At 35.2% G+C, this 25,492-nt stretch overlaps 1 protein-coding gene across 1 annotated transcript in view; it reads right to left on the bottom strand.

Moving 5' to 3' along the window:
- Nucleotides 1-1,289: 1,289 nt before the first annotated feature.
- Nucleotides 1,290-25,492, bottom strand: part of LOC125658799 (tyrosine-protein kinase receptor torso-like) — a 55,665-nt gene continuing 31,462 nt past the window's right edge. The window contains exons 9-23 of the mRNA XM_048890220.2: nt 24,584-24,660; nt 24,308-24,479; nt 22,402-22,622; nt 21,973-22,087; nt 19,920-19,961; nt 19,489-19,634; nt 17,602-17,797; nt 13,765-13,949; nt 10,542-10,626; nt 10,018-10,071; nt 8,709-8,773; nt 7,758-7,972; nt 7,494-7,631; nt 6,351-6,512; nt 1,290-2,097 (exon numbers count right to left, since the gene is read on the bottom strand). Coding sequence (XP_048746177.2) covers nt 1,692-2,097; nt 6,351-6,512; nt 7,494-7,631; nt 7,758-7,972; nt 8,709-8,773; nt 10,018-10,071; nt 10,542-10,626; nt 13,765-13,949; nt 17,602-17,797; nt 19,489-19,634; nt 19,920-19,961; nt 21,973-22,087; nt 22,402-22,622; nt 24,308-24,479; nt 24,584-24,660 — 2,279 coding nt within the window. The 3' untranslated portion in view covers nt 1,290-1,691. The remainder of the gene's footprint in view (nt 2,098-6,350; nt 6,513-7,493; nt 7,632-7,757; nt 7,973-8,708; nt 8,774-10,017; nt 10,072-10,541; nt 10,627-13,764; nt 13,950-17,601; nt 17,798-19,488; nt 19,635-19,919; nt 19,962-21,972; nt 22,088-22,401; nt 22,623-24,307; nt 24,480-24,583; nt 24,661-25,492) is intronic.

The raw sequence follows: 25,492 nt of genomic DNA, 5'->3' as shown, positions 1-25,492 counted from the left end.
TTGTTTTAATATGACTAATGCGGGATATTAATATTCCTTTTATACTGTTCATCCATTCTGACAAAGTATCAAGTTGTCCTTTTTCATATTTAGCCCATCATCTGGCATAATCTTCGACAGAATTCATAAAGAGATGACGTTTTGTCGCCAATTGAAAGACCGAGGTTCTCTGTATTTCTGACCTTTTAGAATAAGTGATTTGAGGTCCTCATTTTCAACTATATCAACATCACCAGTAATGATATGTACAGTTGGAGTATAGTTGAAAGAAGATGAGGAACAAAATCACGTAGATGAACTAAGTATAAGATGGTCTAAATCTAGGCATTGTAAAGTTTGTTGATAATAAAAAAAGTTTGCATGCAATAGTAGAAGTATATTTGTAGAAATACTGGGTGTAGACTTGAACTTGAAATAAACTGGAACACACGACTGAACTCTTTTATGACGAAGAATGTTGCTTATGTTGACGGCATCTATTCCTTTGTTTGTAAATTTGAACTTAAGGAGGTCACGGCATGATTTGGAAGGAATACCATTCATGACCCATGGTGGTTTAAAGAGCCTGCGATTGGCAACATCCATTATCATAGAGTTCAGTCTATATTCAGGTGTTGAAAAATCCAAGTATAGACTAGCTGTGACTTCTTCTAACCGTGGCCGAGTGGTTAGAGCATAGCGCTTAAAACCAAATGACCTCTCACCTCTGTCGGCGCGGGTTCGAATCCCGCTCGCGCCGGTAAGTGATAAAGTTTCCCAGTTTACTTTCGGAAGGTCGGTGGGCTCTTCCCATGTAAATTGTATCAGGGTTTTCTCTTCCACCAATAAAAACTGGGCGCCACCAGATAACTGAAAAATTGTTGAGTGTGGCGGAAAACATCAATCAATCAATCTTCAAATAACGTATATAAAACTCTAAATGGAACATAGAAAAGTTTTGTGCAAATATGATTTGTACCTAATTGTCTGTTGACGTAATCAAACGTGACATCATTTATACTTGGTCTTTTATATGAACGATGTCTATTCCGTCTTTCAGTATTGGGAAAGAGTCCTATCACTTTCTCGTTTATTCTGAAGTGTTCTTTAATTTTTCGAAAACAATTACGTAAAAATACAGTATTTTTGTTCAAAATATTGGGGAGTTATGACGAAAGACAACATTCTTTATGAACCTATGTAGTTTTCAGTATCTTCCGTGCCAAACCTAAATTTAACATAGGTACTGATTGTTCATTTGCCAAGCGCTAGACATTAGAAGTGAAAGCCCCCCCCCCCCCCCCCCGATATTACTGTAAAAAGGAGGTCCTTTATCACGATATGCATCTGCAGAATCATAAACTGCCTGCGCGCCACGCATGGGTGAAAATATGTGGCATTTCATTCACACCTGGTGACGTATATATCTGAGTAAAATAGTCTCCAAAGGGGTGCAAAACAACATACAAGTTCAAAGGCATATATATTTGGATATCAATTATTAGATCAAGGTTTCTGGCACTTCACATTTCAGGTGGTGTGATTTATATCCATTGAATATTAATCTTAACGCAAATGCTAAGGAATGTCACTGACTCCGGGTTTTTCGTCTCTCAGTCAGGCACGTTATATTAAGAACGGAAAGAAATACCAGTACATGTACGTCAATGGGAGCTGATGATTTCTAAGGATGAAGGCAGGATTTATATATTCTACGTAATAATCATAACACTGGGATGAACCTCAGAATCGACTTTCCCATCCGTTTCAGTATATACAGCTTTACTTCCTTGTTGACAATTCCTCGACGTAGATAGGTCCTTTAGATGATACACAGCGGGAAGGTCATCCTGTGTGTTTATAGAGTCACTTTTACACAAGGCACATGGTATACTTCTACACATGTCACATTGTTCAGTGTTATAACCACTGACTGACTTCAGTCCATGTTGACACTCGTTTGGATGGGTTGACATGTTCTGTGGTAAGGCCAAGTAAGTGTTAGGAACTACTGGGGATGGATTTGTCTCCCCTTGAGCATTCATGACGAAGTATGATGAAATTCTGCTTCCTGTGCTGTCCGTTACACTATCAGGCATGGAACAGGGAGTTGTGCCCCTAAATGAAAAGACATATATTATTCTATTATAAGGACCTTAAACATTCTGCAAGAATAATTAGTATGTAAATATTATAATCGTCACAACTTTATTTGAATTCTAAAACTTTAAAGAAAGATTGAATTTTACTTCATCTAAACAGATTATGTACAATATAATTCTACAGAATTCAGTCATTTGGACTACTTGAACGTCGATTTCAACATTTGACTGAAATTTTCTTAAAGCATTCTAATTTTAATGGGGTTTTCATTCAGACTACATAGAACGCAGCTCTGGAGAAGCAACATGTTTTATCAATCAACAACTGAACAGGAACTCTTACACTTAACTTTGAAATAACAATACTGTGAAATCTGATGAATTCTGGTGTGCGAATACAACCCTTAACATGCACAGTCCTTTGTAAACTTCATACAGATATCATGACAGTGATCACACTGTGTAGGCGATTTATATAACGATCCTCCATATTAATAAAATGTAACATCTAATTAAAACAACAAAACATAACACAATTTCTCATTCTAAGTTTCAATTATAAAGTTTTGCAAACATGCTTACTTAGTACAAACCCTGTGCTTAGATAATAACGAACGTTATCATACTAAACGTAAATTGTATTTTTTGACAAATCCTAAGCAGTTCTTCGTGTATTGTTTACATATAGATACACAATACATATTGTCTACATGCAGATAGGCAATACACCTATTGGGTATCCTCCTATGTTGTTGTCTTTATGCATATATACAATAAACATACTGAATGCACTCTTATCTACATTTAAATACAGAATGAGCGCCCTCTTTTCGTATTATCTACATGTAGATGGACACCACAGTCCTGATTCCCTCTTTACGTATTGCCTATATGTGAATACACATGGCACAGCTTAGGTACTCTGCTGTTGCGTGTTATATATATAGATAGATAGATAGATAGAGCGCTTAAAATGACCAACGACACGAACAACAGTGAATTGTCAAATTTTCGGAACAACCTGTCCCTTCCTCAGGACGATAGGATATTTAAATAGGAAAGTAAAAACTAAACAGAAAAGGAATCCAAAACTACAACTAAACTACAAAAGCTGATAACAAACAAAACGTCTACATATTAGAATTATTGAGTGTAATATGTGGCAATAGAAAAGTCTGTTTCCATCGAGCGTCAAGACTGATCTGAACTCTGAACTAATTCAGATCAGTCTTGACGCTTGATGGGACGAGACTTCCTTCTTATCGTGTTGATTACATAAGGGTATACAATATAGCGACTGAGTACATCTCTTTTTGTGGTGCGCCCATGCACATAGACTTGATTCATATTGCCTACTACATATGGATAAACAATACACATATTGTGTACGCTGTTACCATGTTCTGTTCATGTAGATACGCAATACAGGCGTATTCCCTCTTACCGTGTTGTTTACATGTAAGTATACGATACAAGAGGTGATCAAATAATTCACGAACTGTTTCAATAACTAACAAAATACAAATCAAAGTGGGTTTCCGAGTTTATTGTCAGCCATCGATCTATCCATGCCCGATACACTTGATCCCAGTCATCTCGTGACATGCTACGTAGCGCACTATTCATAGCAGTACCAAGACCACCCTGGGTCTCATACATATCTCCCCACAGGTTATCGTTAAAAACTGGAAATAGGCAGAAGTCACAATTTGCTAAATCTGGGTTGTAAGGGAAGTAGGTTAGGATTCTTATACGCAGTGTTTCCATGGTGTTCACCACAATGACTAGGTGCGTTGTCTTGGTGCAGAATGAATCGAGTTTAGATTCAATCTTTCCCTTCATGGTTCTCATCAAATCCGATTTGATAACACGCACATAATGATCTTCAGTAACTGAATTCTTTAGGGGGAACCATGTGATTAAGAATAATTTCGTTGATGTCACAGAAAACAATGAGCAAAACCTTTCCCGCTTACTTCGTTACGCGTGATTCCAATGGCGATGGAGATAACGGATGAACTTTGTTGTTCACTATCTGGTTCATAGAAACGAATAAATGTTCCGTCACATGTTACAATCTTATTCCTGAACAAATTTCCTTCATTTATATATCTATTGACGTAACAATTACCCGTATGGTCATTTGCTCCGGCAGAAGGCAAGGAACCGACCTTGCACAAACTTGTCGCATTCCAAGGTTACTGGTCAACATCTCCTGCACAGTGTCATATGACATGTTAAAATAATTGGCTTCATGTATTTCTAGTGACTCGCCAACATTTCATTACGAACACTGTTCAACCAGAGACACATCCCTTCCTGTACTAAAATCAATAGACACCCAGTATGAACATTATATTTAACCATCTCTCTACAGATTCGATACGCAAGAGCTTGTTCTGCTTATGGTCAGTTTTAAATCGAAGCAGGCTACTGACAAACATGTTGATGGTGCAGGGGTTCCAACAGTCTCGTATAAAGTCAGCATTTGGCAAATTCTATGGTCGTTATAACGATCTAGTTTCCCATACAACCCATCATTTGGTCAAATGTGGTCTGACGTGTTTCATACCGATTATTAGGTTGTTCTTGGCAAACTGGTTTTGACTACGGATAACTCCGTTTACCTGATCAAGTTATAGGGCTCACGGCGGGTGTGACCGGTCGACAGGACGTTTACTCCTCCTAGGCACCTATCCCACCTCTGGTATATCCAGGTGTCTGTGTTTGCCCACCTCTCTATTTTGTATTGCTTATAGGAGTCATAAGATTGATCACTGTTCGTTATCTTCACCTTCCTTACTACAACACTTCATCCACTCTCTTATTGTGATCCTTTGACAAGTCCTTTGTTGCCGTAATCTTTATGTAGAGGATTGTATATATTTCCATAAAGGATTTAACAAGTTTCTCTTATAGCGTTATAATTCTTCCCTGCTCAAACACGACAGAATCCTCAATTTTTTGTCACAGGCATCGAAAACTTGACTTCATTGTTACATCGTGATGTCACAAATATGACACAAATCATTATGTAACTAATGCTACATGTAGTACATGTTTTGAACATGTGTGCCAAAATCCATTCTGATATGACTGGTTATGTACGTATAGAAATAGTTTGGGAACGATTTAATCACCTCTCGTACACAGACTAGGTACATTCTTGTAGTGTTGTCTACATGTAGATTACCAACACACATGATAAAGCCTTTTTATCATATTGTCTTAGAATACTCGGTGTATTGGACCGAGGAATGGTGGTGACGACGGACTATTGGGCTAACCTGATGGGATACTAATACATCATTATGTGCTGGTAATCCATGCAAATACACCCCTTCCCTTATCCTAACAGAAATTGTTGTTTCGGTGTAAACTTTATACTGACACAGCAACGCCCAGCTTCTTATTGGAAATGATGAACTTGATCATGGGAATACCTGAATTAACTGAATTGATTTTAAATTCAACAAATCATGCTACAGGACAACACGCCAATTCATATATGAATGAGCTGATTTTTCTTAGAATTTTTCTCAAGGTGAGTGTTATTTTAAACATTTTATGAACTTAACAATCACACCACTACATCATCTACGTGACTTTTGATGGCGAAGGCTTTAATATCGTTGGCTATTTGTGTCATTATATATCATGAATGAGATGTTGTTTTTATCTTACTACTCTTGAAAGGCTTATCATTTACTATAACTGCTTTGACACGATTTATATCAACTAATTGGTAGAGAGATGGGGATATGGCTTTAATCTTCCAAGATCGATACATTTGTAGTAAAAATTGATAGTGCGGATACACAGCAGCGGCGTCTCATTAGTCAAGGTCTTCATATAATACGCACTGAACTTCGTTAGTGTGAACGGTCTCTCAGATCAAGGCGGTCACAGGCTCGCTAACTGTTTGGGAGATTATTTATAATCTAAAAGAAATGTTTTGATTTCTCGTTAAATGAAAATCCTAGTCCGAGTTATTCATCGACTGATTGGACAAAGAGTATCGGAAAGAACACATTGTTATAGATTTAGAAATTAAAAGATCACTACATGTATTTATCTATAGTCAAAATCTAATATCTTCATCTTTCATCAATCTAAATAAACGTAGAATTTATGCAACTGTTTAATTTTAATATGATATCGATACAATGTACATCGATGATATCAACTTATTTAAGAACACCACTGACTTGACTGCAATTAAACTCCACCGATTTTGATACCTGTAATATGCTCTCTACACATATTTACCTCGATGAGTTGTCGTTCGTATAATAGTCTTGTGATACGCTGACAGACAAGTTGATATATGATTCGGTTGCCTCCAACATGGATTCCAGTTTTTGTCGGAGGTCGCTGAAACTCGGCCTACATTGTGCATTTGGATGCCACGCAGAGAGCATCATTTGGTATCTGTAATATTGAAATCATCTTTAGGTATCTATATAATTATACCTACAAGATAGTGATATCTCTAAATGAGCAACTTTTTTCGAATAAGGCGTAAAACAACATTTAAACAAAACATGGGTATTTGAAATCTATAATCATGTCAACATCAGTATCTAGTACTTATAATCATATCAACATCCGCATTTAGTAATTATAATCATATCAAGATTCGTATTATGTACTTGTAATCATATCAACATCATTACTTAGTATCTATAATCACATTATATTTAACCTCATTGGTTAGTATCTATAATCATATCAACATCAGTAATTCATTTGCATTATCATATTGGGACGCACTTATTTCTTATATACAAATAACATATTACTATAGAGGTTTCATAATTCTCAACCAAAAATCAAGTTCATATCATACACCCACTGTTTCAACTGTCATCTGAGTATGCATATTTCTGACTTTATCAAACATTACCTTAGTGATTTTAATATAGAACTACAAAACACAGCTTATAATCTACAATTCTTTTATAAAAGAGTATGTTTTATGATATCTAAGTGAATTGCGGTTTTCTATTTGACTTGTCAATTAGTGATTTGATTTGAACCCAGGGGTAATACATTTCAATGTTTTTAATAAGGTATCATTGTGCCTTATAATCATGCCAAACGTTTTACTGCTTGACGTCCAGGAGTAAAGAAGATATTTGAAGATTCCACTTATTTCGATGGTTTTGGCCATACCCCTCAGGCCCTAGGATCTTAGATACCATGATATTCATAATAATTGTTCCATTATAACAATTTTTTTATACGAAAAGTTTTTTTAAAATTAGTTCTGACGTTCTAGAGAAGAAGCTGAAATGTTCAAACTTTTACGACCGACACATGTCGGATGACTAACGACGATGGACAAAAACAGATAGCAATAGGTTTCCTAAGTAACTCAGGTGAAGTAACACTGAACAGAAAAACACATACATATCTGCGGAGCAGTTCTCAGGTTTATCCATGCGGTAGCCATCTTTCAGGAGACGGAACAAATCTTCATTAGGAATACCCGGGTAAGGACTTCCACCCAGTGTTACGATTTCCCACAGAACTATTCCAAATGACCAACTTAGATAGAAATAAAACAAATCCTTAAAGCAATGAAATGGTAAAGATATTACTTCCTGAGAGGCGTTGATTGGATCTTGTTATAAGCATTCATTTTAATTTACTGTTAAGTTTTCAAAGACTTACATGTCTGATTTTATTGTAAAAATTTGATCGAATATGGACTCAATGGCCATCCACTTATAGGGCAGTTTACGTGATGATGTCGGCTGATACATGTTAGTTTCATAAATGTCACGTGTCAGACCAAAATCCGAGATTTTCAGTCTGCGACTATCCACCATTAAAATATTTCTGGCTGCCAGATCCCTATGGATAAACTTCCTCTGAGACAGAAATTCCTAAATACATCACAAGAACAAGGCAGTAATAGACAAATAATTTTCTCAAGGGAAATAGAAAACTTTAAAAGAATAAAAAGCAGATAACTTTTTTGTCATGCATTACTACATTAATACATGCAATATACAGTGTTCCCTCTATATATTGACCCCTCCCCTGTTTGAATGCCACCCCCGCTTATTGCCTGAAATTCCCCCAAAGAACAGCTTCCCCCCCATGTTAACACCCTCGTCATAATGTCAATCCCGCATAAAGCCATACGCCACTGACTTTCAAAAACAAATGGTCTAATGTTATAGGATAACTACCAATTATCTAACACCAATCAATAATCACGTACACATCTGTTCTTTTAGAGCAGTTTACTGAATTGAATTTCTTCTGACTGCTCAGTGACTTGTCGGGAATGGTAATTTCGTTATATTGCCATCCTGCCTCATCAAATTGATCTTGAACAAAGGTTGGCAATACATCGAGGGAGCGCTGTATATACAAATCATTGGTATTTATTATGTCGTGTTTATTTCTCGTGTCATATCACTCCTTTGTCATGCATTCTCACATTATCATGTTATATCCGGTTCATTACCTAAAATATAATTTGAATGATACTGGGATTGATGCACTCTGTGTATTTTCTCATGGCCTGTCTATTTTGTACCATATATATGATGGAATTAGCATAATATGCATAATGTTCTATTGTATTTATTGATATCAAAGTAATGTTCTCACCATTCCAATGGCTATCTGGCGGGCATACGACAACAATGTCGCCTCTTGAATACAAGATTCCGACTCTGCAGATTGGAAATTTAACAGTAACATGAGTACACTCTTAACTATATTACGTTATCTGATATCATAAATACTCAATCATTTTGTATTTATAAAACTAATTGGCATGTGATTGTAGATTGTCACAGCATACCAATCAGAAATTTCATGTCATCTTTATCACGTTGCGTTCCTGTTATTTGTACATGTAACATCAATGACCTACATTTTTCTTAATACAGCATGCGTTATTTTCCTCTGAATACATGGGATACACAACACATTATGGTTCTCAAGCCATGGTGTCAATATAAGAAATGAATAGAAAATGTACTACAGTCAAGATTCAAGATTCTGAAAATAAATTTCGACAACGTAACGTTTATGCATACAAAGGTCGTTCTTTTATGGTCAAATTTAGATCTATAGGTTGGTTCCTCTCCACATTCGTTATAGTAGCAGTGAACTGTGGTGGAAATGTGCTACTGAACAAATAAATTGAAATGAAAGATGTTTTCCTAACATTATTTAGGATTTAGAGCTGTGAGTTGTTTCTCCTCCTCCTGTTGGTCACATACATTGTTGCTCTCTCTCTCTCTCTCTCTCTCTCTCTCTCTCTCTCTCAATCACGCTGTCACTTGTCAGAAGATATTTACATTATTGTTTGATTTATCGTGATTTCACATGTATCTCTAGGTGTCCGGGATTTTTTTGTTGGTTTTTTATCTTTTGATTATTTCTTTTTGGTTTCTTTTCTAATCAACTTGTTACTTTTCTCTTAACGTTTTTTTTTTTTTTTTTTACTTCAATTGTCTTGAACTTATCGAAATTAGTTGTATCATAATTGGGAGAGAAAGAAACATCAAATACGGCTGTAACCCATCCCTCCCCTTTATTTGTCACAATTTACAGTTTAAAAAGTGGTCTCCATAAACTTTGATAACCCAAACCTTGTTCTTATCATATTGAATACAACCTTCTAAAACTCAGTATGATAAATACTTTGACAAAGTAATTTTGTACACTGTTTGATGCATAATAGTTACGTGAAGCTTAGGACCACAATGACAAACATCTCATCTTCAGATGTAAGTGGTGTGAACCACTATATAGTTCCAATTTAAAACATAATATAAAGATACATCGGATTAAAAGTGGAATTCTTGTTAAAGCTCAAGTCGTGATTTAAGTTCCTTGTGGCAGTTTTATCAAACCATTTGCATGTAAATACGAGAACTTCGACTTATATTTTGTAACAAAAGCTTACCATCACTCTCGGAATGTGTAGAATCCACCTCCAGTATGTCAGATTCAGGAGGGACTGAAAGAAAGAAACAGTGTGTGTGATTTACAACGCAAACCTTATCTCCGACATTTTACTACAATTCCTCAGATAACTATTACAATACCAACCACCGATTGCATATACATTTAGGAGATATGAACCTTTACCTCTATTGGTAGGATGGAATTGCTACAGATTCTCGGGGAAACACTTTAGATCGACACATTGATGCTGAGAGGGTAACAGTCATGATTGTATTTCAGATCAATAATGAAACCTCGAAAAAAGATGCATTTTCCCACTTTTTTGTGTTGAATCTTTAGACGTTATCTTGCATCCATGAAGTTACTTGATAAGGAACATTACATCAAAGTCATCAAAGGTCATGATATGCTTCACTTTGTCTATTTCTGTTGTTGCATTATCTGAGTGTGTAAACAAGGCTAGCTACATTCCTCCTTTTAATTTGCAAAATTGATACATATAACTTGATACATGTAACTTACAGAATGCGGCGGCCTGTCCTCTGTCACACCCTGGACTGATACCGCTATCTGATCCTAACTTCATCCTATCACTCGCTTTCATCATCTAAGAAATATATATGTCATGGATCAACAAGTAAACTTCAGGAACTGTGTGTACCAGTATCTTTTACATCAACATCTTATCTTATAGTGGTACATAATATATAAGTACCAGTCAGTGGCGGATTTAAGCCGGCGCCCCCGTCCCCCCCCCCCCTAAAATTTTCAAATTTAAGGTAAATCGTGGTATCTTTTTTAGTAAAATGTATTAAACGATATAAGAAGCAATAATTTCTTCCACTCCCGGAGAAATAATTGAAAAAATCGTTTGATTGCTTGAATTACTTTACAAATGACTAAATAGGAGACATATTTCCAGCCCTGTAAAGTCCAGGAGCTTCCGGAGGCTTCGCCCCCTGGGCCCCAACTAGTGTTTCGCCCTGGACCCACTGGGGGCCTAAAGGCGGCCCCCCGAGCCCCTGCCTCATAGAAGGTGAAATTACAATAGTACAAGGGTCCCCAACATTAATAGGTAAACATCAGGTAGAATATATACCAGTATCTTCTACATCAACAGGTAAAGTTCATATAGTATCGGTATCTTCTACTTCAAAAGGTAAAGTTCATGTAGTAACAATATTTTCTACATCAATAGGTAAAGTTCATGTAGGAACAATATCTTTCTACATCAACAGATAAAGTTCATGCAATAACAATATCTTCTATTTCATTGATTGTTTTGCTGTGTTTCTGCCACACTCAATAATTTTTTAATTATCTGGTGGCACCCAATTTTTATTGGTGGAAGAGAGAACCCAGATACAGTATAATCTGTCTAAACCGGCTATGTGTGGTTCCAAAGATATTGGCCGGTTTGCACAGAGTCCGGAGTGCAGAATGTTGACAATAATGAGAGTTGCTTCCCTTGTATTCACTATCTATGCATACGTGTGTAATGATTGCTAACGTTTTAATATATTACAAAAGAATTCAAAATGTAAAAATATAAATGTCAGTGTTTTATTGTCGTGCTCATTTGAAAAAGTTTCAATTTTTATTAAACAGTTTAAAATCTGGGAATTATTCGCGCAATTTTCTCTTGGTAAATTGTCGATTTCGTCTATATCATCGCCGTTATCAAGTGCTACATTATGTACGTTCGTCAAGTTTGTGTTGTGTTCGTTTAAAATTTGTCTTTCCCAGCTTTCATTGTAAATGTATCGCTTTCAACTGTCTCAATTTGTGAAACGGAAACTAATGCAATGCCGAGTGATCGACCGGACATGGAGAGTTGTGCTAGCTAACTGCATATCATCACTGTCTGACTCGCCGTAGAGCTCCGAGAAGTCCACGAGGGGAAACCCTGCTTTTGGAAAACATAACGGGATTGTTGCCGATTTTGTTTCATTCCAAGAATGTATCGAATTCATCGATTAATTGAACTTTATCTTTTAATGTCAGTTCTCGTCTCTGTCGTTAGGGGGAGCGCCATTACCTCGTGCGTGGTGCTGTCATAATTGAAAAGTGCACCCCCTAAAAATCAGGTTTTATTTTAAACTGATCGCGACTCCTCGCCAGTTGCACTCTTTTACTTACCTGTGGCTTCCCTTGAGACACCCTTTGTGTACACCGCGTGTGATCGACCGAATACCGACAGGTTGGTCATTGTGGGGTGGCTGGTTTAAATGCGGTAATTAGAGCTAATTACGAGCAGTTGGGACCTTGTGTACACCGAATACAATTGACCGCAACAATTAGGGTGGTGTATCGTCGAGGGGCCGGTTTACACAGGATAATTAAAGTTAATTGATAGCAGTTGGGACTGTGTAAGCCGGCCGATATACAGAATACGCAGTATCCGGAGTACAGGGAATTATTAATAAAGGATATTTTAAAGAAATGTTAGGGACTATATTTTGTGGCCGGAATTGACAGAACGCCGGAGTACTCAGAGGCCGGTTTGGACAAATTATACTGTACAATGTACCTGGGAAGAGACCACCGACCTTCCGAAGGTAAATTATCTACTAGTACCTTGTATAGGAACAGGTAAACTACAGGTAGTAACAGTATCTTATACATTAACAGGTAACTTAAAGGTAGTATATGTGCTAGTATTTTGTAAATCAACAAGTAAATTACAGATAATACATGTATCTCCTACATCAACTATACGTAGTTCATTAAATCCGTCTACGAAATCATAATTCACATCATTTGTGTAAATCGATGCTGTCCTTATGTTTACAGAAATACTATTTCGGTATTTTTTAATTTTGTAACACGTAACCTACAAGTGAATAATTACTTGTAATTGATACATTTACAAGTTTGTTGTGACGTGTAATATTTTTCAATCAGACAAACCGATGACATAACATGCAAACTTCCGCAATCTCCCCTCTATACGTACAAATACCCGTACACATACATTCGCAAAACTTCTCTAAATATATCAACTAGTGAACTAAAAATATTACCAGTGCATGAATTGTTCATTAAATTTTCGACCGAATTTTAGCAATTCCTTTGCTGAGTGGTATGCATATTATTATACTTCCCTTTACATTCTCCGGTGACACTTCATGTTTATCAACTCGAATTAACAAACATCTGGAATCTAATATATTCCTTCACCATTACGTTTTCCCTTATGGTAATATTATACCCATATTTCATCATTTGTGTATATGTTAGACAAAATTAGGCAAAGCGACGTTCTATTGCCATGTCAGATATACAATTTCTGGTTAATATAATTGTTATGAGACGAGGGAACTGCTATATCTTGTATTCTTAGTTAATGTCTTTGTCCTGTATGTTTTAAAACAACATTGCAAAAATACATTTAGGCAGATTTGGAAGATAGTATGCCGAAGTGTTATTTAAGGAATGTCTAAACTTCCAGAATAGTTAATATTGGTTTGCACATAAGAAGTAACAGATTACACTTACAAAACGCGAGGCTTCTTAGCTGTTATCTATGTGATTTTCACTATGATACTTTAATTTTCAGGTGCCTAGGAGAAGTATACACCCCATGTCGAGCGAGCCAACCCGCTATGAGCGATATATCTTAATCAGGTAAACGGAGTGATGCGTTATCAAAATCAGTATGTAAAGAACAGTCTAACAATTGATATGAAACATCAATATATAGATGTAGAGAGATAATATGTCTGTTCAGAAGTATATTACTGACCTGGTGTCTGCAGTTAAGCAAATACTTCCGGAGATCACCCAGAGGACAATAGTCCATGAGAAGACAGAGGGAGGACAGTTTGGTACAGTAACCTAGCATGCCCACGATATTAGGATGAGATCCCAGCTGCTTCATGGCATCAATCTCCGTTAAAAGACTTTTTTCTTCCGGTTTATCTGCAAATTCTATACAAAAAGTGCATTTTGTGTTATCAAAACCCCGGTGTTAGAAAATTCATTGGGTTTAATATTTTCTTATAACTTTATGCACAGGGGAATTAGGCAAGGCTGTCCAATTTCCTCGATTTTATACCTATTTGTTGCGGAAATTCTATCAGATAAAATAAAATCTAATAATTCGATTCACGGTTTTAAAAAATAAAAACTTAGAAAATGAAATTAAGAATATTCAACATGCAGACGACATGACACTGGCTTTAAGTGATACCGATTCTCTAAAACATGCAATAAACACCATTAAAAGTATATGTGAATTAGCAGGGTCAAAAATAAATTTCACAAAAAACAGAATGTATTTTACTCGGAAACCTGAGAAACCAGCTTGAAACAGTAGAGGTAATAAAGGTAACTGAGAAAGCCGTAAAATGTTTAGATATTTATATAGGTCAAGATAAGATTAAATGTTACAATAAAAACTGGATGAAAATGTATCACAAAATTGAAATGTTATTTGAATCATAGAAAAGAAGAAAACTATCATTATTTGGAAAATGTACAATCATTAACTCATTGGGTTTATCAAAATTTACTTATGTTGCAAGCATTTTAGAATTACCCGATCCTAAGTTCATGAAAGACATCAATAGGTTGATGTATAATTTTTATAGAATAAAAAAGATAGAATCAAAAGGAACACATTGATAGGGGATATTAAAGATAGAGGAATAAGTGTAGTCGATATAGAGTCTAAACTTAAAGCATTAGAAGACATGTGGATTCCACGCCTTATTACAAGTAATCACATCATTAAAAAATATGCAGAAAGTTTCAGCAAAACTTTAAATCTTGACATTGATTATTTAGGTAAGACTTCTGAAACATCAACTAACAATTATGGCCTTCTTAAAAAATTCCCAGTGTTTTATAAACAGGTGTTTTCTTGCTTCAACCTTTGTCACGACAACACAAACCAAACTCTTAACTCCACTGAAAAATTCCTTCTACAGCCAATATGGTCAAATGCGAATTTTCTCTTCAAAGATAAATCAGTATCTTTTGATGATTGGATAAAAAGTGGAATTTGATATGTTAAAGACATTTTTAATGAGGAAGGGTTAATAAAATCAGGTAAACAAATTTATGATTGTCTTACTAAGAAATCGAACTGGCTATGCGAGTATAAGATGATAAGACATGTATTTTTTTTTAAATTTGAACTCAGATATGATTTTTCTAAAATTCCCTATATTGAATCAAAAATATTGATAAAAATTTATGTTTACAACATAAAACTTAAAATTTTCTATTCTACTTTGATAAAACATAAATTCCAAAAACCCTCGCTTACAAAGTTAAGTAGAGAGTTCCAAATAACAGATAAAAAGGAATGGGAATCAATATTTTTAGTGAAAGTTAAATACATTGAAGGCAAATCTTTAGCAGAGTTTAATTATAAACTAATACACAACTTATTGAGTAATAATCTCCTTATTAGCGTAACAAATAATGTAAACTGTGTAGAACATAAAAACACCTTATTTTTGATTGTATTAATGTACAACATATATGAAAGGTCGCAAGTACCTGTATTAATTTCACAATTACTTGGAAACATATTGCTGTTGGGTTTTGTTTAGATAATACTGAATTGATAAAGATATACACGGGTACGTTAAGGCAGGTTATGAAAATTTTTACTGGGATAAAATCCGCGAAACAATGTGACGTCATAATTGAAATAAGTATATCACTAAGTATATATTAAATTCCGATTTTATTTTTTATTCAAGTTTTATTTATGCATAAAATAAACCATGCAGCTACTGAAATCCAACGAAATTCGAAATGCTATATTGCTGTTGTGTAATTTCTGTCTGATCGATATGAAAGTAAACTGATGACGTCATGACTATACATCGAGTGCCGTTGACACATGTAAGGAATTTGTTTATGTGTGTCATGCAAATATCGACAAAATGTGGAGTATTTGAAATATATGACATGGAATATATGGAATATATATGTGAAACGCTGAGAATTTATTGATATTAAGACAGTATGTTAATATCATTCATTGACAATTTTGTTTAACGGAGAAAACATTCCATTTAGCATGTCTATTCGATTTTCCTCTGTCACACACTGAAATAAAACTGCAAAAGTAGCACATTAGGTCGTATACTTTTAGATACTTTTTATACACCGTTTGAAAGGTCATAAACTAATGTACACGGTAATTACTGATATAATTGTCTGTTAAGAAAACTTTTAAAGAAAACTGCATAGCATCAGTGTAAAATGTATAACATGGGCTAGATGGTTTCGTGTTTAAATGTTCAATAATTATTTCTTATTGAAAGTGGTAGGATTCTTTCAGTAATTCTTATATACTATGGGTATTTTACCGTCATTATCGCCAGTTAGACCAATATTTAAATCTTGAGATAATGTGTTACTTTTACATTTTCTATTAAGGTACCTCCATGTTCTTTTTATAAGTCATGCAATGACGTCATACGGAAGCGCATGTTTGTCATGTTGTTATGATACAAAATGTTCTCATGTAAACAACCAAAATAGTTTTTAAGAGTTAGTAGCTCCCTCTCTCTGTGTAAGACAGGTTTTAAAAATTATGCAGTTTATGTGCATAAATGAAGCATGACCTGCCTTAACATACCTGCGTATAACTATTTTCTTTCTTTTATTGCATTTAGAATTTATAAATGTAAGATGTATTGTAGAGTTGTACAGGTTAATGAGATAAGTGATTTTGTAATTCGCTCCATCATTGAATACCTGATATCGCACTGTCAAGTTCTCAGGTTTTCATATAAAACAAAAGAACAGAAACCTTTTCAAAATCTTGTATCCAATCTATAGTTATACTATGAAATTCTTTATATCAATATTTTTAACATATAAAATTTAAACATCGTTACTACTGCTATTATATGTATGCACGCATATGTATGTATTCATGTGTATATCTGTGTATTATATCTGTGAGATTGATCACTGTTCGTTATCTTCACCCTGCCTATACTTGTGTTATATCTGAAGCCACTATTCAGAGGATCCTCTCCTCTAATAGAGCTGCCCAATGAGTCGGATATGAACTGTCGTGATATGTGTGGACTCATTGTGGCAGCGTGGCGTTTTTGAAAAAAAAAAAACTTATCTTTATTATACACACACTGCCAAATATATTTCATACGCAGTATTATTCTGTCACTTGAAATGATGTTGATGTAAATTAATAACTACAATTGTTTGACATATACTGTATCCATTTTGATTTCATGGTAAAATAATAACCATCTTATACATGTTGTATCTTATATATGTATTTCATTTGTTTTGTATATTTGTATATGTTTTGTTTTGTTTCATAAATAAAACTCTTGAAACTTAAAAAAAAACTTTATGAAGTAGTTTGATAGATAAATATGTCAGTTCATCTTCACCACTTTAATTCGTATTCAAATTTACTTTGACAATAACAAGGAACGATGCATTGCATTTCTGTTGATTTATATAAAACTTGATTAGATACTGGAAGAAAGCATCTGATGTTGTTTTTTAAAAAATGAACTCTGAAGAAAAACGCCGCTATAACTTTTTAATTCCAACTTTCCTGAGCTAACTTTTACACACCAACCTTTGAGCATTTTGACAGCAACAGTGCACATTTTCCCGTCTTCCTGTTGATATTCTCCCCTGTGCACCTTACCAAAAGCCCCCTCTCCGATCACCTCCATCAATCGCAAATTTTCAAAGCAGATCTCCATGTCATCTATCAGGAGTGGGTCCATACAGGAGGACTGTGGAGAAGCCAGGTACAGGGGGTTATAAGCCTACGATAAAAACAGAACATTGCTTAGTTCGATACAATAATTAATGTTTGCATTTGATGTACGAGTAAGAATCTTCCAATCGTATTTTGTTTTACAATAATGTTAAGACGTTGGTGAAGAAATAATCGCTAGCTACGTATATTTAAACGACTCGGTTCCGTTACATCCTGGTCTTGAACTCATAACCTAACGTAATATTGCGAGCTAGTGTTCTTTACATTTTTATCCACATATTGTGAATGTTCTTCGAACTCATTGACATGCACTCAAAAGAACATTCTTCAGACTCACACTTACACAACAATCATCCTACAGACTCGCACTCAAAACGCAAGTGTTCTGTAGAATAACACCCTCCACACAAGGAGGCTACAATGTAAAACTTATACGGTACCAATTTTGATGCACCAAATGCGCATTTCGACAAATAATGTCTCTTCAGTGATGCTCAACCGAAATGTTTGAAATCCGAAATAACAATGAAGTGTTAGAGCTATTATAGGGAAAAACAGTGTGCAAAAAAAGTGGAGTCAAATTCGTCTAAGGATAAGAGCTATGCGTGAGGGAGATAATCCTTAATTTTTAAATGAATTTCGAAATCTTATAACAGCAATTAAATATACATTCGTATTTTCAAGCTAGTAACGAAGTACTTAGCTGCTGGGCTGTAGAGACCCTCGGGGACTAACAGTCCACCAGCAGAGGCCTCGACCCAGGCTTATACCATGAATTCTGTCGATGATTAAAACAAACTATCAGTTAAATATGGAAAAAAAACTTGACACTTCATCAGAATGGGTAAAACGTAAAAGACAAAATGCATATCATCTACTGTTCTCTCTTTGGCAAACCAGATGTGATGGGAGACTTTGATAGGTTATTAGGGATATGTATTGGTAACATATTCAAAGCTTTGATTGTATGAAACATTATTACAACTTTAGAACATTGATTCCACGTTTTACAATTTCACTAATACTCTAAATCCCCTCTCAAAAAAAAATACTTTAAAAGATATTTACTATTTCAATTAATGAAAAGGTGTAGAGAACATTTATCAATCTCAAAACCCCTATTAGAAGACGAATCAAAAGATGGGTAAACACGGAGCCCTGGACACAACAGAGGTGGGATCAGGTTACTAGGAGTAAGCATCCCTGTCGATCCATCACACTTGTCGTGAGTCGTCAGGGGACGCTTACTCCTCCAGGGGTCCGTGTTTGCCCAACTATCTATTTTGTATTGCCTGTAGAAGTTATGAGGTTGATCAATGTTCGTTATCTTCACATTTCCTTTATCTCGATCAGGTAAACGGAGTAATCTGTAGTAAAAATCTGCGTGTAAAGAACGACATAACAATTGATAACCGTTTACTTTGCAACCAATGGGCTAGTGTTCAATTTTCGATCCTGCCACTGCGTGAACCCTAACATCATTAACATTCATGATTGATGTTCATTCGCAAAGCGAACTGCATTAAAAGTAGACGTCACAAGTCTCTCGGACTTTAAAAACCCAGTACCCGTGTCGTTGTAGGTATTCCCTTGATAAAGTGTCCCCACTTGTACGGCCCTGGGCATCATGCACCTTGTATAGATCAAAATCTGTAGCACTTCACCTAAAGCCGGTCACGTTTTTACATGAGTGAAGAATTCTTGAATGGAACGTAAACAATATACAAAGAAACAAACCTCTTCACTATTCTTTCTCTCTGCTTCCACCTCATCCTCTTCCTGTTTGGCTTTCCGTCGTTTGATGATACAGATCATCAAGAAAGCGACCAGGATCCCTATCACCACTATTACAACAGCAATCACTGCCTCGCTGGGGTGCTCTACTATTGATAGTATAACAAGAAAATATAGAAAATGATCAAAATCGCTCAACATTTTTCTTTCAATTATGTTTTTGGTAAATGATAGTTTCTTTTTTATTTCTTTGGATGTCATCAATGATATAAATATACGAGTAGTCTTCGACAATTAACATATATTTTAGACATTATTTTACGGTTCCTTCTAGGCTACATGATCTTGTTTTCCCAGGAAGCAAATTAAATATTCCTGGTACATCCAAATAACTTCAAATGTTAAACAGTTCATATAATTGCAGAATTATATACCTTTGACAGTTTCTTCTTTATTCAGAGATTCATAGGATCTACCTGATTAAGAAATATTGAAACATATTTGAATACCTAAGGCTGGTGACGTCTCTATTTGAGTAAACATTTTCGGATGGGACATAAAACAACAGAATACACAAAAATAATTCTAAATTCCGAATCATGAAACATTAATCTACATAGATTTGCCAGACACAAAAATCCAAATGTCAGCAAACAAACAGATTGAAAAAAATATTCACCAATTTAAAGAAAAAAACCCATCAGTTGAAAGAAATATACTTTTTTATTTATAGAGGAGCCTATGGATATAGATGTTACCTCTCTGTGTACTATACTGGCTCAATACTTCAGCTATACCTATGTTGCATCTGATTGTTTCAGAGATAAAACGAATCAATCTCTCTCCCTGTCCCTTTCTAACACATACAGAGAATAAGGTATATTTATACAAAATAGAAAATAAATTTTTCGATATTACCTAAAATCCGTGTCCCACTCAAATTGCATTATGATAAAGTATAAACATTGTACATGTACTTATAGGAGGCACATAAAAACTACCATATAAAACCCTAATTGACTATTAATGCACTTTACAATAGCAAATCTTTCACAGCAAATACTAGTATACTTAAAGAGTACTATAGCAAAATCGATACCTTGATTTGCTATAGTGAAAGCTTTGATACTTTGAATTACTATAAGTTTTGATACTATAATTTACTATCGTAACATATATTAATACTTTAGTAAAAAAAAAAACCCAACAACATTATTGGCATTATATTCATATCTCATAATACAACTACATGTCCATGCATAATATGAATGATTTTGTAGCTTTCATTTAGGATTTATTTGTATTCTTTAAAATAAACCCATATCTTTATATGAACCTATCATTCCGACATCCAAATCTCTATTTTGGTGTGCTACAATGTACATTTACGCGTTACATATGAAAGGTGAGTATAACGAATAGTGATCAATCTCATAACTTCTATAAGCAATACAAAATAGATAGTTGGGAAAACACGGACCCCTGGACACACAAGAGGTGGGATCGGGTGCTTAGGAGGAGTAAGCATCCCCTGTCGACCGGTCACAACCGCCGTGAGCTCTATATCTTGACAGGTAAACGGATTTATCCGTAGTCAAAATCAGTGTGCCAAGAACGGCCTAACAATCGGTATGAAACACGTCAGACAGCATTTGACCCGATGATAGGTTTTATTGACGAACTAGATCGTTATAACGACCATAGAATTTGCGAAATGCTTACTTCAATCGAGACTGTTGAAACCCCTGTACCATCAACTTGTTTGTCAGTAGCTTGCCTCGATTTAAAAACTGACTATACGCAGAACAAGCTCTTGCGTATCGAATCAGTTGAGAAATATAAACACCATATGCAGGTGATAATGGAATATTGCTACATAAATATGGGAAGTAGACGATGGAGAAGCTGAAATCATCCCCTTTGTCATACAGTTGAGTTGTCAGTTTGCCGTTAATGTCTACTTTCAATAAAATATCTAAGTATGAAGCAGAAGTGGACGACTCAGTGGTGTCTTTTATTTCGAGCTAACAGGAATATATCGAATCGACATATGAATGAAAGTTATTATTAACAGACAAATCATCGTCGATATATCTAAATGTCGAATTGAAGGCCACAGCAAGAAATTTTTTCTTCTCCCTTATTAGTTTTTTTAATAAATCCTGCTTCATATGAATATAGAAACAGGTCAGCTAACAAAGGAACACAATTCGTGCCCATAGGAATTTCAACAGACTGTTGGAAGACCTGATTACCAATGACCATGAAGGTATTGTCAATGAGGAACTCTAGCATATTTGTTTTATTTCAACTGCAGAGTACTTGTGCTTTAAACAGTATACAACCAACCAAAGTCATTCCGTTTTTATTACGTCTCCATATGACTGAAAAATTCTCTCGAGGGACATTAATCAAGATACAATCAATGTTAAAAAGTGTTTTATTATGTAGTACCAAGTTTTGTCATGCATTACTATTATACCCTACCTAGTTTAAACGTTTCCGTGCAGCCCTTGCTCTCTCCACCACCGGAAATTGCGGAGACAGAGAAACGATAGCTATTATACCAGTGAAGTTTCCTTATGATCACCGATGTCTGATTCTACAAATACAGTATTCAGATTCATGTTCATGGCTGATGCATTTGTGGAAGAGAAAAGCGATGAGTAATTTGAACATAATATTCTTATCCATACTTTCAATGGCACAAATATAACTTGTGTTAAGCCGTAGATAATGTACAGCAAATATAGAAAATTAATTGTAATGTAAAATATATGACGTAAATAAGCTATACACAGATATTTCGAAATCACTATATGTCAAACGTTTTACAGAACTGCAACATAAAGATTTGCAGATGTACGCTGTGTCTGCCCACTATGATCCTTACAGTCTCAATCTATGATTACTTACCCCTGGGACATCAGTAATGTTCACATGGGGGGTGAGATACTTCAGGTAATGTAGTGGCGCCACCTTCCGGAAGTTTACACGGTACACATTGATTCTGTTGTTAAGGCTTATGTTTGGTGGCGGTTTCCAGGACAGCAATATGTCTCCCGCTGTCATGTTGTGCACCATGTCAATATAAGTTTCTACAGTTTTTATTCCGATTTCTGATGGCGATTCAGGGGCTAAAATCAGAGAGAATAGAATATAAGAGAGGTTCAAATTTTCATACTGTGAGTATGCAATTTTTAATTTCAGTGACGCAAGTTTATATGCACCTGCTTAGCACAAAAAGTGTAGTTTCTGCATCTAGGAGAATATTACATCATGTGAACCCATTTATTATTATTTTATTCTTGTGCAAATTTACTCCTTGTGTAAAATTTACTTCTAGTCAGACTAGGTACAAATTAACTTTTCCATATGATCCGTGGTGGCATAGCATAAATTACACAGTTCACATAAGCATATTATTGACATCCACAGAGTACCTTCTGCTGGGTCAGTACGTTTAAATGAAAAGTGAAGATAACGAACTGTGATCAACCTCATAACTCCTATAAGCAATACAGAATAGAGAGTTGGGCAAACACGGACCCCCTGGATATACAAATATATTTAAACAAGAATGGCAAAACCTATTGCTCAATAATAAGGAAATATCCATTTCATTCTTTATCATCAAAAATACATACGTATACATAGCGCTTGGAAATAACTAATTAATTAATACTGGTTTACACACAATTTGCTAGCGGATGTGGACATGAAATTATAACAAAGTTGTATTTACGCACTAGAAGTAACTTTTGCATATGTGTAAAATTCACACAGTAAATAAATGCATGTGAAGAGGGCTATAATCTCTAACGATATCCAATTGAATGTAATGCAATGCAAACAAGACAAAATTGGGCTAATATGAAAAAGGTTTTGTCTTGTCTACTTTTTGTACTGAGTAAAATCGGTGAAATTTTATGGTGGCGGGCTACTGACAAACAAGTTGATGGTGTAGGGGTTTCAACAGTCCCGTTTAAAGTCACCATTTCGCAAATTCTATGGTCGTTATAACGATCTAGTTTCCCAATACAATCTATCATTGGGTGAAATGCTGTCTGATTTGTTTCATACCGATTGTTGGTTTGTTCTTGGCACACTGATTTTGACTACGGAAAACTCCATTTACCTGATCAAGATATAGGGCTCACAGCCGGTGTGACCGGTCCAAAGAGGATGCTTACTCCTCCTAGGCACCTGATTCCACCTCTGATATATCCAGGGGTCTGTGTTTGTCCAACTCTATTTTGTATTGCTTATAGGAGTTATGAGATTGATCGCTGTTTGTTATCTTAGCATTTCATGGAAGATTAGACGTATACTCTGAAAGAATTCATTAGATTTGCAGCAGCATTTGGATATTGATGCAGTAATGTTGGGCAATTTATGAGCTGTCAGGGAAATATTGAATCAGCTTTATAATATCATTTATGGAATGTGGTGGATGATTGCAGTCCCCAACTGACCCTGATTTGCATCCAATATGTGTGATATATATTTTTTAATTCGCATCAAGGAAATTGAGATGACATTTATGGATATACATTTCTTACTTTTTATGAGTTTTATGGTCTTTTGGTTCTGAAGATTAAAAGAGTGATTAGGTCCAGTTATTCACAATATGACCATTAAGCCTTCGTTCATCGTCTACGTACACCATTTCAAGGGTAATGACCAATCAAATATATTTTCATATAATAACTCAATATTCTCATGAAAGGTCAGCAGGGTGAAAATTTGTATATGTTGAATCCCTTTTGAAATAAAGAAAAACTATCTCTGAGATGTAAAGATATTATTCGTAACCGCTTACCACAAATGGAATAATTAAACGAAGTGGCGGGAAGACAGTCAATGGTGCGATATGACGTCACTCTGAAGTCGCTAACTTTGTTGAAAATTGAGTCAACAGAGCTCTGAATGTCAAATTTATAGTCACAGCCAAAACCAAGCTTTGATATCCATAGTGATGGCCCTGGTAGTGTCTGAAACAAATTCTATTTACTTAGCTTTGTTGTGACAAAGGATAATATTTCATTGATATTGATAACAATTTACGAATAAGTCAATAACACTAATAGCGACCTACCGATAAGTCAACCACACGACTTTTATGAGATCCACAGTTTGCAGACATCCAGAATAGTTTGTAATAACAAGGCTTATCTGAAAAATCAACGGCGTAAAGGTTAATTAATTTGATATTCTTTTGACATATTTTTCTATAAAAAGTACCCGGGCTTTTACTGAAACATATAAGCCGTGATGTGAATGTGCTTATATAACTCGATGACCGTAACTTCACATCATTTTACAAACAGTAATGTGCGTAAGACTTCGTCTGCTACCAAAAATGCTTTTAGAATTCGAAGTGCATAGAATTTGAAAAATATTTAATAAAAAGGCTATTGACAGAATATCGGGAATTCACCTGCCTGTCGTTGCATGGAGGCGGACATCGCAACAACATCGGGAGGATATATTTCCTGTTGTTTTGCCTCGGGCTATTAAAATGACGATATGCCATTGGATAAAACGCGCCACTTGATTACCACCTGAATTACTTTAGACGAAGAGTAGCGAAATTTAGACACCAATACAGCGTCCAGAATGTCTATTTTCAAGCTTGTATACCTTTCATATGCATATTCATATATCAAAGATATTTTCCTCGACAAAATAAAACACTTATGACATTTGTTACTGACTGTCCACAGAAATTTGTCGGACTGTTAAAGTTCATAGAAGGCAAGGCCAACAACCAATAACAAACTTAATAAATAATCATATACAGTCAATAACTTACATGTATAATTACCGAGTTATAAGTAAATACCATACAATGTACATCTACATCTATGAAAATTCCACTAAACACACAGCAACGTTATTGGAGATGGTTATCAATACAATTGATTTATATCATGACATCGATACTTAAGAACATTACATGTAGAATATTTGCTTTGAATTCGAAAGTTGTCATTAAGTACACAAT

This window comes from Ostrea edulis, chromosome 9, assembly GCF_947568905.1.
Source record: "Ostrea edulis chromosome 9, xbOstEdul1.1, whole genome shotgun sequence".
NCBI lineage: Eukaryota > Metazoa > Mollusca > Bivalvia > Ostreida > Ostreidae > Ostrea > Ostrea edulis.
This window is presented reverse-complemented; position numbering and strand designations above follow the sequence as displayed.